The sequence below is a fragment of the Haemaphysalis longicornis genome, unplaced genomic scaffold (genome assembly GCF_048455015.1).
Source record: "Haemaphysalis longicornis isolate Haplotype H1 unplaced genomic scaffold, Haemaphysalis longicornis Haplotype H1 scaffold_12, whole genome shotgun sequence".
NCBI classification, from domain to species: Eukaryota; Metazoa; Arthropoda; class Arachnida; order Ixodida; family Ixodidae; genus Haemaphysalis; species Haemaphysalis longicornis.
Genome location: NW_027526225.1, coordinates 5,601,813 through 5,615,256, shown reverse-complemented (window position 1 = coordinate 5,615,256; position 13,444 = coordinate 5,601,813). Strand labels below are relative to the sequence as shown.

At 47.6% G+C, this 13,444-nt stretch overlaps 1 protein-coding gene across 6 annotated transcripts in view; it reads right to left on the bottom strand.

Moving 5' to 3' along the window:
- Rhogapp190 (Rho GTPase-activating protein 190) overlaps positions 1–13,444 on the bottom strand; it is a 77,478-nt gene that overhangs the window by 11,226 nt on the left and 52,808 nt on the right. For 4 of the 6 annotated variants that reach the window (XM_077692804.1, XM_077692802.1, XM_077692807.1 and 1 more), the window contains exons 9-13: positions 12,656–12,873; positions 11,662–11,785; positions 11,449–11,547; positions 3,674–3,786; positions 165–314 (exon numbers count right to left, since the gene is read on the bottom strand). In XM_077692804.1, coding sequence (XP_077548930.1) covers positions 165–314; positions 3,674–3,786; positions 11,449–11,547; positions 11,662–11,785; positions 12,656–12,873 — 704 coding nt within the window. The remainder of the gene's footprint in view (positions 1–164; positions 315–3,673; positions 3,787–11,448; positions 11,548–11,661; positions 11,786–12,655; positions 12,874–13,444) is intronic. The other 2 variants (XM_077692803.1, XM_077692805.1) reach the window with 2 other exon arrangements.

The window sequence follows — 13,444 nt, the reverse complement described above, 5'->3', positions numbered from 1 at the left end:
GGAAATTCGGGTGCGCGTTAGAATCGGGTAATTACGGTAAACATTTCAACGAATGCCACCTATACACAGCATTTGTGTCAACGCCCAATCACACGGAACAGAGCAGCCAACATTGTGGAAAACCAAGGGAGGCGTGCTCTCCATCCAGCCAGGTAGGGGCTCACCTGCGAGGAGGGCTCCTCGTCCGGCAGGGCCAGGGGCGGCTTGTGCCCTCCCTGCGCCATCTGCAGCCGGCTGATGGCTTCCGTCAGGTGGTCGAACTGGCGCAGGTTCAGCTTGCCCGGCTGCTGCTGCTGCTGCTGAGGAGGAACCCCCTGTTCGGCAGAGCAAAGGCGGAACACCTCAGAGCTCCGCTCGGCCTTGCGACTAGGACGGACATTTCAACGCGTGCCCTAAAGTACAAGCAGGACATCTCGTTGCTAACTGTCCTGCTAACCGCACACGCTAACCAAGTCCAAACAGTTCTAGGTGCAGTGAAGCGCAATAAAACATTACATTTTTGTTTCACCCGACACTGAATAAAAATCACCACAATAACAACACAGCAAAAAATAATGGCTCACGGTTACGATACTTGCTAACGAGAAATTCGAGCGCAGTGCGATCTGCACTGTTCTTGGCAACAGCACATAGCTGCTGCGTCTCAAAAAGTGATCGCGTCGTTACCAAATGCACGACAAGTGTACTATACTCTGGCATACTCTCGTAGTGCGTCGCCGCCAAGCAGCATGTCTCGCGCTGCCTCGGCATACCGCCCCCTACCTCACACTTTTGCCATACTCTCCTCCTCCACTTTCCTGCTCAGCCTATCTCACTTACCTTCGGTGTCCTCTCTGTTCACTCAGTTACAACGAGGCCGACGCCGAGGGACGACACAAACCACAGGAGCGGGCGGGCACTTAAGTGCTGCACCCCGAAAAACAAAAGCTAAGACGCATCAACTGATGCTTGCACTGACTATGTCACGTGTTAAGCGTGTGACCTACGATTGGTGAAGCTGCTTTGTCAATGCTGGCAGTTTAATTAATTAGTAGCCAGAGGGCTACTAACCACAATGAGCAAACACCTCCACGGTTGCACCAGTGACTAGCGAGGTGACTAGCGACTAGCTTCCCTTGTTTCTGCATGTTATCAGCACTAAATTACAATGCAAACACCAACTGCTCAAAGAGCAACTGCAAACACCAACTGTTGAAACCTGTCAATGCTCTTGCCCTTGCAGCAGAAATGACCTGTTGATCTCTTTTTTTCTAGGGGTGTGCGAATATCAAATTTTTCGAATACGAATCGAATACGAATATCTAGCTTCGAATATCGAAGCGAATATCGAATAATTAAGGGGGGCAGGGTGTGGCTTTCGAAATCAACCTTTTAATTTCTTTGTGAATTTTGATGGAAATTAGCACAGCAACTGGAAATGCTTTTGAAAAACACCATAAAAATTTCGAAGTGATATTTTGAAAAGTTTTTCTTTATAAAATTTTCTTTCCGTCCACCTTGTACCGAGTGAGCATGATAGAAAACATGTTCAAAGTAACATGATAGAAAACTTGTTCAAAGTACTTTACATTCCCAAATGAATGGACGAGGTCGTGACAGACTTCGATTTTTTATTAGAACACATTTTTCTTAGTTTTCATTTTTTAGAGGTGAATGTACAACAAGCATTTAAGCAATCAATGACCATTTGAATAAAAAAATTACAAAATGTAAACCTGAAAAACCAAGAGAGTAACAACTTGAACTGTTCATCAAGGAATGTAACGCAAAAAAACGGAATCAAAAATAGACCTACAGGTCACGAAGCAATCACTAAAACAAGAGACGTAGGTTGGAACAAAAACTGTTTTGAGAAAACGGATTCCGAAGTCGAAAAATAGAAAATAGATTTCGTTCATCAAAAGTCGCTAGGGTTCTAGCCTTTCGTGTTTTTTTAACACGGGGCTTCTGAAATGCCTTGCCTTGAAATTGGAGTGCCTTTTGCATCCTTTTTCTTTCGATAAAACATCAATTTCAGCTTCTCTGGAAAGAGTACACAGTCCAGTTTGTGGACCAAGGGGGGAAGATGGCTTTCAATGCAAAGTAGTCTAGCTGGTTGCTTGTATCGCACTGCAAAACTTCCCTCTGCAGTGATCATGGCAACAAATTAAGCACTCTTTTTTTACTTAAATTTGAAAATTCAGCTCTGACTTCTCCTATGCTTACGTGCAGGCGTTCATTGCCAAAAGTTTACGTACCAAAAGGGTACATATGAGCTACTTTGAAGCTTAGTATAATATTCTGCATAACTCCAACTTCAATACATGGACATTTCTTGCTACTCTTAAAATTCAGGGCATCAATATGCACTAAACCGTAGATGTATGCATTGGTAATAATAATTTCCGTACAAAATCAATTTGGTAAATTCAACGACTGCAAGGTACATTTTTAACGCCGTCAACACGTTCTTATTCCTAACTCAGACCTGTTTGCATGATTACTCGAAGTACACGAAAAACGTTGCGCAAGAAAGCGATATGGCTCACCCGCATCGCGGCGCTCGCATACCGCAACATGTCACACTTTGTTTACCCCTGACATGGCCCGTCAGGTCGCTCATAAGAATAAATATAAAATGACAGGCATTAATTACAACTACTGGCGTTCAGTCGTACCAGGTTGCGTAGTCAGGCGATGCTTTTGGCGCGTCTTCCGTTTCTTTCCCTGGGCTAGCGAGCATACTGCCAAGCTTAGCAATAACTAAGCGCGTAAGCATCGCAAATAAGGCGAAAAGTTCAGTGCGCGAACCGCTATCACAAGCGCGCACCCCGCGTTTCCCCCTCCAGAGTAAAGTCACACGCATCACGAAAAGCGTTCGGGGACCGATCCGCCTTTCGAGGCCCGCAACTTCCCGTAATATGGCTTGTGATCTCAGGCGTTCCCATCGTTATAATGTCTTTGTCGAATACCACAGCAGATAAAATGATTGAACAGAAACTTGGCCGAGCGAAGCGGTGCAAATGAACTCAGAAACACGCATTACGCAGTTCAGGTGGTCGCCATCTTGAAATGCCGCAGCGACGCCCAATCAGGAGGGCCGTTTCAACACGCGCCGACAGAAAGGCCAACCGTGCTTCAGCATTTATATCTCACTTCGTTTCTGGGCCTTTCATTTTCTTTCGTGCGTTTGTGAATGAACGAAGGTAAATGAGACAGTAAGCACCGGAAAGAAGATCGCTCGGCCGATCCAATGGTACCAAAATAGCCGCGAGCGGTGGCACTGTTGCAGAGATACAGCGCTACGAAAATTGCCGATTTTTTGCCAATTTGCGCTGACATTGTGGCACTTTGCGACGGTTTTCGGCGGAAAAACTTTGCAAATGCACAGGATAGAAAACATAGAAACCGAATGTGTGGCTTTCAAAAAAACGATGTTCTGGTCCTTTTTTCCGAAGATGAAAGACGCGTCCCCCCTTAGACTAATCAACCCAAACATTCGATAATAGCTGATTATTCGAACCCGTTCGAATATTCGAAACATTTCGAATACACAGTTTTCAAAGCGAATACGAATGTATCATATTTAATATTCTAGTAATATTCGAAATTTCCGAATATTCGCACACCCCTACTTTTTTCTGAACGCGTTGAAATAGTTCCCGACCTGTACTGCACAATAACAAATACTTGCCTTGGGCTTGGGCTTGATTGGGGGCGCCTGCTTGGGTCGGTGGTAGAAGAGGTCGGGCCCCGCCCACTCCTCGGGACGCCCCGGGTAGCCAAAGCTGCGGGCCTCCACCCAGCCTGCAAGAAGGGAGGCACTTCGGTCACCCCTCTCACCACCAAGAGTAGCCCCACTACCCCATGGAAAACAAACTGAAAATTCAGAAACAAAACTGAGACAGGCTACACTTACAGTCTTTTCAAACTTTCGAAAAATCTTGAATTCTTTCAGAATGCGATCAACAAGCACAACCAGTGCCCATATTATATGGCCACAAGGTACTTGAGCTGCAGAATAAAGTTTCATCTCTCTCTCTCAGTCAAACATTGCTCCTCTACGCCCATAAGATAAGTTATAAATTAAAGTCGTTCCACTTAACGTTAAAGCTGTCGGAAGTGCAGAGCAGCGATTCGCCATAATGGGCTGTAGCGCCGTTATCCGCTCACTGCTACCACTCAATGCAATTCAAATTTTCCGCCGTCACAGTGCTCGTGTGCCCCCAGCCTGAAACAGCACCAGCAGGAGTTGTGTTCTTTTCGTGCTTGCTTTTCCTCCCACACATGCCGGTCTTGCACTGCCACTTTTTTTCACTTACTATCGTAAAAACCAACCCAACGAGCGTTCCTAACTAAATGAACGTGGACGCTGCCAGTTAATTACATATATTTTGCCGCAAAAATATCTGCACTTTTCTTTGCTCTAAACAACAGGGCACTGTATGACAAGTGCCAGCGGTCCACAAGTTTCAAACAGTTATGAGTACTTAAACCGCTTGGTTTTCGAAGCCTCTGTGAGACGCCCTATGGCAGTACGCCGGGCTCTACTTGGGTCCGTTATGTCGCTGCGCCGCCTGATTCCGGCAGTCGCTTGACATCGAGCATTACAGCAAGCTACGACGACAAGGCGAGCCCCTAAAGTGCGCTGCATTTAAGGGGCAGACAACCGATTTTTGTCGAGTATATATTCTCTATCCCAAATGAAAGGGCATCACTTAAAGCACCTTGACGAGAAACGGTTTTGCTGATAACGCCCTAGAACTTTTTAAATCGAATTTTTTGATCTACGAGCCGTATGTGTCCCTCCCAAAACTAATGCTGGCAACCATGACATAGAGTAGCTCAGCAACATACTTTTGTCTATATGCGAAATGAAAAACGATATTTAAAAACTTGTTCCCAGCTAAAAAAGTTTGAATCGCAGGCTTTTCTGTTCCTTTATGTGATTTTTTTTAATGCAACGGTCTATTTTGCACGAATGCGCTATCTGTTGGGATAGACGGTAGGTAGAATCTGGCTTCACGTTGTGGAGGCGGGAAGTTCGATTCTCCCCGGGTGCGACGTTTCTTTTTTTTTTTTAAGCTGCCGTTGGCGTATTTGGAAACTGAAATTAAATATTTTGGCAGAACAAACGCCCCTGACTCAGGCAGAATCGTCAAAGCTTCTTCGCTGGATCTGTTTACTGAACGCTGCCATTGATTCTGGGCATGGAGGCTCAGTTAGCCACACTGAGAGGCATGCTGAGAGGCACCCAGCGACGGCGAGCGGCATGTCTTTAAAAATTTCAGAATAATGTTTAGAAATACATACGCAATTTAACCTTGTACAAATACTTAAGTTAAAAGGTTTTCAATACGTAAATAAACGTTTCAGCAGTTACAGTAGCTGCTAGGTTTGCAGGTCACGTGACAGGGACACATATTGTAGTGTCAAGTTTCGACACTACGAACCGCCACCCTTCCGATTTCAGGAAGTTTGCTGCCAAATTAAAATTATTTCCGCCAGTTTGTTTAGAAATTGCTTGTGGTTATCAGGCTGTATAAAATGCTGGCTTTCGTATGAGCTAGAGAACATATACGCGACAAAAATCGGTTGTCTGTCCCTTTAAAAACTTGCTCGAAAGGCTTTTCTCTTTCCTGTTCTAGGCATTGTTCGCGCACTTGACAGACGTCACTGAAGCGGTGTCATCACTATCGGCCGTCTTCCTTTCAGTTGCAGCGATGATGTTGTTAAATAGCCACTTTAAAGGGACACTGAAGTGATATGTAAACATTGCGGGATTACTAGCGCAAATTGTAGTCCGGAGTCCCCAGGCCATGTTTCGACCACTCTAGACGCGTTTACGCGATTTTATTTAGTAGAAAAACTAATTCGAAAATGCTGTCCTCCTCTCTTTACGCTCGCCCATTTTCTGTGGCGTTTTCGTGTGACGTCAGGAGGGGATGAGCTGGTAATTGGCTGCGGCGCTACTGCACGGCTCCCCGGGCAACAGAGTCAGTCGGCCCAGCGTTTCGTCCGCCGGCCGCCAGCGGGTCGTCGCAGTCCAGGAGGTTAAAAAAAATTGCTTGGTCGCAATTCGTTCGCTTAGTTGAAACGAAGCCAGGACACGTTCGTGAATGGAAGAATGTGCCTTTCTTTACTTGGTTTGTTTGTACACTGTATCTAGCTCCAAGTCAATCACACAAGCGCTGCACAAGCGCACATGCGACGCTTCGCTGACTGGTACGCCAGTAGGAAAACATAAGGCCTCTTGAAGGCGGGAGAAGAGTCAGCGAAGTCAATATAGGTACTAAGGAAATAAAATCAACTGATATTTTTACTGTACAGCGTAAAACTAGGGCGCGGGAAGCACTTTTTTGCGCTGGGCGAACAAGCACAGCGGTCAGCAGCACGACTACGCATCTGCGAACGCTTTTCCGTCTACGAAATGCAATTGCTAGACGTGAGCTACTGTGGAAACTCGGGCGACGCTTACTGCACGAGCGCAGTACAACAAATAGTCACCTAAGCTGCTTGAAATGCAAAAACTAAATAAAAGTGTAAACCGGTTGTACAATATATACCCTATATTAGCGGAGCCATCGCATCCCGCTCCGTGGCTCAGTTGTCTGAGGTGCTAGGTATGTCTCCGCAAGTGTTTTGCTAGTCACGAGTTCAAATCCCCGCGGGTACATGCTTTTTTTTTTTTTTTGTAAGTTAACTTTTTTGTTTGCCGCCGATGTTTTCTATATTGAGTTCACCTTTTTTTCGGCCGCAACGTCATGGCTACACGAACTAGTTCACAAAACCCGCGCAGGCTGGCACTGCCGCGCTAGCGAGTTCTCGTTGGCGTGCTGTTGCCGTAAGCACCGACTGCTTGCAGGGAGTGGGCACATGCCAGAATGAACAAACCCTTGGCCTGGTGCGAACACACTTTTTACGATACAGGCATGAGGAAGGCAAGCTCCAAATATGGGGGAAAAGCGCACGACATTTGGGCGTCTGCGGGTACGCGGAGGGCGTTCATGCACTGCGTAGGTCTCAGCTAGTGAATGCTACGACTACAAGCCGTCCTGGGAGGCTTATCTTGTGCATTTTACAGCCGACAACATGGCAGAAGCGCGGTACGATGATTACTGAGATATTGAGAATGCCCATCCAACAACGCCATTGGTTATGTTTTACAGAACCGAAACCGAAACCGAAACTTGTTTGATTGCTAACCTTGGGCATCGTCCAATCACGGCGCCCCTCCTCTCAACGTCACAGCCTTAGTTGGTGCGGCCGCCGCAAACCGCGCATGGTAGTTTTTCTTCTTTCGCGCTTTGTAAAATAATTACCGATTTGTCAACCGGATAAACGATGAAAAGTGTGCTAATTTGAGCCAGTCTACGCAGTGCAAGCAAAAACGGGAGCTTGACAAATTCACTTCAGTGTCCCTTTAAAGAAAATCACAGCAACAGCAAAGTATAAGCTGGAAGGCCTATCTGCTGGGACGAGCAAAACCCGCAGTGCAGCCCTCTGCTGGCGATAACTATGTAGCCCTCACAGGGGAGGAGAGAAAGTGCTTATTGGCAGTGTTGCACAGTCCCTTTAATTAGAGGGGAAAACTAGCCAATAGCAGGAGCAGTTTCACGTTAGTACACTCTGAAATGATGTAAACGAAGATTTGGGGCCCAACATTGAACACCCACTAGCCTGTTGGTCATTTTATTCATTAGAGACACTTTTCGAATACCCTAAGAATATTTTAGTTCTCCTACTGTGAAAAATATTCAAAGCAAGCCTTTGTTAAGTCAGCCTGGGGTTTTTAAACGGCGACTACTATCATAGAACACCACCGCAAAAAGTGACAGCTCTAAAATATACAACGGAGAAAGCGATGGTGCCTTAAGTACCGTATTTTTGCGCGTGTTACCTGCACCGAAAATGCGAAAATTTCAGGGGTGAAGTAGAGGTGCGGATTATACATGCGAGGTATTTCCTTTGGTACAGCTTCACCACAATGCGTGTTGGGCCATGGTGCTCCTACAGCAGCAGTAGCGACTGTATCCCATTGACAGCGCTTATTTTGCACCCATTGCTCAACAATACCCCAACCTGAAAAAATGTATGCGGCAAGTCATCTAGTTACGTAGTCAGCTCGCTAAGTTTTTTTATATAAGTAGTGGTAGGTGATTTATTCAGAAATAAGAAGCGGAAAGTTCGGCCAAGGATATTAATGTGCCCATATAAGGGTACACCCTATATGCGTAATGTTGCTTGAGTAGTAGCTTTGGTCCAATCTTTTATGTATAAAGTACGTGGGCAATATGCGGGGATATATATTTTTTTATTCGTGACGGAAAGTGCGGGGGCGGGTTATACACGCGAGAATATGGTACTGCATGATTGGCTTCAGCCATACCAGGAGGTCAAAAACATGAAAGTGAGATTACCCCAAGCGGCTGCAAGCATCAAACAGTGCGACAACAGACATTTCAGCCAGTACGCGAAGAAAAAGGGGGACAAAAGAAAAGGAAGGAAGGAAAGACCCAGGAGCCCCCCGCACTATATTTGGAAATAACAAAAGCACCAATCCTGCAACATGTCTTTTAAGTGGAAGACAGTAAGGGAGAGTGATGGCATTGTTGCCAAAACAAACTTTGTGGAAGCCAGTTCCAAAAAAGAGAACAAGATACTAAGGGGGAACAATGTATTGACAGTAAGGAAGACACTTCCGCAAAACATGCTGTTCTATTTCTTCGTTTTTGTTTGTTACTCGCGCATGGCCGCACTCCACTACCTTATCTTTTGCTCTGTTCCAAGTGCATGTATACCTCTTTCACATGCAACATCAGCAAGCGTGATAAAGGCTAAAGCTTTTTTGTCCCTTTCGTACACTGCTCTTGCCTGACATAGTGTTCGCGACCCAATTGGATGTTTCCAGATACGAGACCACACCAGATATACCCCATTTACTCACGTAATCCTCGCACTTTTTTTTCCAGAGAAACCAGTGTGAAGTTGGAGGGTGCGATAAATATGCAGGAAAAAAAATGTCGAGTGATAAAAATAAGATTTGAATAGGTATTATTGAACAGGTAGTACAAGGTCGACATAAGCACAAAGAACAAAACTTTATTCGTTGTGGCCAGCTGCCGCCCAACTTCGCCATCCCGTGTTTGGTACTGGGGGACCCAAGTGGGAATAATCCTAGTCAGTGCTGCTAACGTCGTTGGCCGTTGGCCTGTCGTAACCTCCAGATTCCACGTCGGCTTCAAAAGCCTGGACTCCATCCCACGCCGAGTGGTCTTCACTCACATTCAGGGCATTTGATGTGTCCGTCTTCTTGAAGCTCTTGACGACAACGTCTGCGGCGGCCATTCCCCCCCCCCCTTTTGATATCCAGCTGCACAGCATCTCCACTGATGGTCTTCTTACCATGTCAGCCAGCGTCAGAGCGTGCTCGCAATCCACTCTGTGTACAGCCTTTGAACGTTCAAAGACATATCCAAAGGCTGCAGAATGGACGTTAGGACACCTGGAATGACAGCCAGCTCAGCACGCAGCTCCTTTAACTTTGCGCTTCGTGTTAGCCGCCTTCAGTTCCTCATGCTGCCGTCTCCAGTGGCGTGCACTGAACTCGTGGACGCTGAAGGGACTGCTTGAGGCACGGTTGCTGTGCTCTATAGTGTATTCGATAGCTTTCAGCTTGATAGCGGCTGTATAAAGGGCGTACCGCCCCATGGAGAAGCGGCACCGAAACCAGCACAGAAAAAAGCGACGAAAAACTTCTCGACGACTCTAAGTGGGAAAAATAGTGTGCACAAACTCAGAAAACTGACAAAAATGCCAAACTGAGAAAAACGCAATTGAAAGTTTATTTCTTTGGCAGATTCTTAAATTCTTGCTCAAAGAGCATGAAACTTGGTGGGGATACAGTCTGAAATGTCGACATTGAGGTCTTAAAGCTAGAACTCTCCTGCCGCGCAAGTTGCGCCATCACAATTTTTGCGGGTCGAGTCCTCGGTACGGGCACGCTTCACCGGGCTGCGGCGATGGGACCTAGCCTCAGCGGTCAGCTTGGCAGACGTCTGCCTGATCCTCCGCTGGTCACTTGCACTGCTTAGTCTGACCAGTTGTTCTGAAGGGAAGATTCCCAGTTCTTGGGGACTAGCACAAAGCCTGCACTCATGATCGTGTCCAATTGGGCATGCAGCGAGTACCGCTTTCACGACGGCGAAACTATCACAAGGACTTCCACTGCAGAGTTCAAGATCGCGACCTCTGCAGCTGACGGCAGCAGCGCGATGCGATGAATAGACAGAAGAAGTCACTCCTGCAGGGCACTCCCCGTTTTTGCACTTCAGTTCCTGTACTGATGCGAGGCCCTTTCACTTGTTCGTAACCTCAACTACGACGAGTTCGCACTTCCTGCACGTCGCGCACACAGCGCCGCTCACAAGGTCAGTCAGACTTCGCAGATAACCGTGCTTGCACCACTCCCGTTGCCAGCTGTCTCCCCGCCTTGGAAGGCTGCCAACTTCTCCGGTGCACTTACAAAGCCAATAGCGTCACTGATAAAACCAGCCCCGCCTGGTTGAGCCGCACTCGCAATGCTTGAAGGCGCGTTGCCGTTAGGCCTTGCCATACCCTTTGTGCTGGCGTTGGCTGTGGTCGCCGCAATCCTGCACTGCTTGCACTTTCCCTTGCATGGGCGTGAAGTCCGGGACTTGTGGCGACGAAAGTCACGCTTCTCCTCACCGTTCATCACAAAAAACTCACGATAAAGAAATAGAAAAGACAGCTCTTGGTTGAAGCGATGCACGAAGTGTTGCGAACTGGACGATCACAAGCGACAAGAGTCAATGGCGGTCCCGATTTCACGCCACGTGATTTATATACCCAGTAGGAGCTCTCAAAACAGGTGGTAAGAAATTTTTTTAATTATTTTTTTACGCGGAGATACGCTGCTGGCAAGCGGTTCGATTGAGAAGAGAAGGCTTTGTCTACCTCTCTCTCAAGTGACCTAAGTAGCGGCAAGCCACACTGCCGTGCAGCAAAAACACTCGAAGAAGGCCGAAATTCAGCGCGATTGCGTGATTTCTTGGGTCACCGCGAGTCATTTCGTTTTCATTTTTTTTCCCATGAAAGAAGGATAGTCAAAGATGATCACGCAAGTGAACGCAAAAAATCTACATATTTCGAAAAAATTGAGATTTTTCGACCTGCGTGTGCCCTTAGAGGCATGTTAAAATTACAGCGCAATAAAAACACACACAAGGACAAGTAAGGGACATACACAGCCTTACTTGTCCTCATGCGTATTTTTATTGCACTGTAATTTTAACACGTGGAACCAACTAGCCCAGACATCAACCCTTAAAGGCAGCCTGGCCTCCCCAAAAAGAAAGTATTCCCTGCCCCGGACAGCAGAGAGAGAGACAGCCTGCGCTAACCTTTTCGAGGGAAGACTAGGAGAGATAGAGAGAAAGAGAGAAAGACCTGAAGATGGAGGGCCCTTTTGAAGCCGAGCCGGGGCGGAAAAGTCCGGCGGCGCCGGCTCGGGGGGCGGCGGGTACACACCCTGCAGAAAGTCGGCAGCTGCCCATTCGAGGGGGGAGGGAGGGGGTGAGGGGAGAGAAACGTGTTAGAAGAACAGGCCAGATAGATAACACCCCCTTCCCACCGCCCGCCCCCCTAAAACACACCACTTACCACTTAGGCCCGAGGTGTCGTCGTCGTCGGTTATGCTGTCAGTGGTGTCGGGTGGCTCCTCTGCTGGAACCACGGGGGGAACCACGGGAGCCGCGCGCCCTCCGATCCCGAGGCCATACGATGCCTGCACACGAATCGGCCACTATTACCGCACTTCCAATTATCATGCTTACATCAGGGTTATTTTCACACTTGCAGCTGATTTCCAGGACAACAGTCCCACTACTACCATCAGCCAGTAAAGTCACAAACGGCAACCCGTGACCCCTGGCCGCTCAAAATCCAGCCAATGGTGCCTAGTGGCACTGATTGGCTCGTCTTTGAGACAAAGCAATGTCATACCCAATGCGAGAAAGTTATTGGTAATATTTAAGTTTTCAATAGACAAAAACGTATATCCATTATCCATCCAGATTTCACACACTGTCAACACCTTATGAAGAAAACGGGATCTTTATCCCACTGAGCATGCGACTACGTTTGTCAAACAATCAACCCCCCTCCCCCCCTCCCTCCCTCCCTCCCTCCCTCCCTCCCTCCCTCTCTCTCTCTCTCTCTCTGAAAAAGAGTGCCTAGAGAGAGCGCCATGGAACGAAGCATGATAAGAACTTAGGGACAGGAAATGGGTCTTTGATTATGAAGAAAACTCAAGTGGAAGCCATTGTAGAGAAAACTTTAGGCCAACCACAACGAAATTTTTGGACCCTTACATGCCCTGTTTTCTGGTAGTGATACTGTAAAAGGGTCTGCGTGCGAAATCTGGAGCCCTAAATAAGCATCACTGCATTGCAAACTAAGATTGAAAATTGCTCTTGGCCAAACCAAAGCTCGAAAAAAGGGTGGCAATTACGACGGGCCAAAAGTGACGTTTCAGTCAAGAATCGAGTGGGCGCAAGTGGGAACCTCAAATAAAGAAGCCCTTGTGCAACCAAGATGGCACACAGAACGAGCAAGACGAATCCTGGAAAGAACAGCACGGGGCACAGTTGAGCACCTTGAGGCTGCTGGACTTGCGCAGACCGGCGGTGGGAAAGCAGGGCGGCGGTGGGGCCTCGCGCGGCCTCCGGCCCGTGGTGCACAGCCGGGGAGGCGGGGGCGCCGGTTCCACAGGCACTGCCGGAGGGGGCACCACTCCTCCTCCCCCTCCGAAGGTCACCAGGGTGGGCCCCCTCCCTTCCAGCGAATCTGAGCTCGGTTGCTGACGGTAGAGCTCTGGAAGCATGCAGGGAGCAGACGCAGGTTACAACAACAAACAGGCACAAACCGACAGTAAAAACAGGATGACGCTACATATTAGCACAAGCCCCTGGTTTTGAATATAAGGTCCCAAAAAACTACAAATTCCAAATATAGTTAACATGAGTTCCAGTGCCCGCTATCCATCCCGCCATCAAGCACTAGCCACATTGCCACTGCTGCCATGCTGTGTACAAAGAGCGCATCGTACTTTGATCATCCCTGATATGGCTCGTCAGGTCACTTTTAAGATTAAATCTAACGTTGCAGGCAAACTACTGGCATTCAATCGTAACCGGTTGTGCAGTCAGGCGATGCTCTAACGTGCAGCGTCTATGCCGTGCGTGCCGCAGCTTTTGATGCGTCAGCTATTTATTTCCCAAGGCTAATGAGGCTACTGCCAAACATAGAATAAACAACCGTGTAAACGTCGCAAGTCAGACAAAAAATTCACTTCGCAAGCCGCTATCAAAAGCGCACACACCGTGTTTTACCATCCGTGGGCTGGCCACGTTAAGGGGTTAAGTCACGCGCACCACAAAGCGTT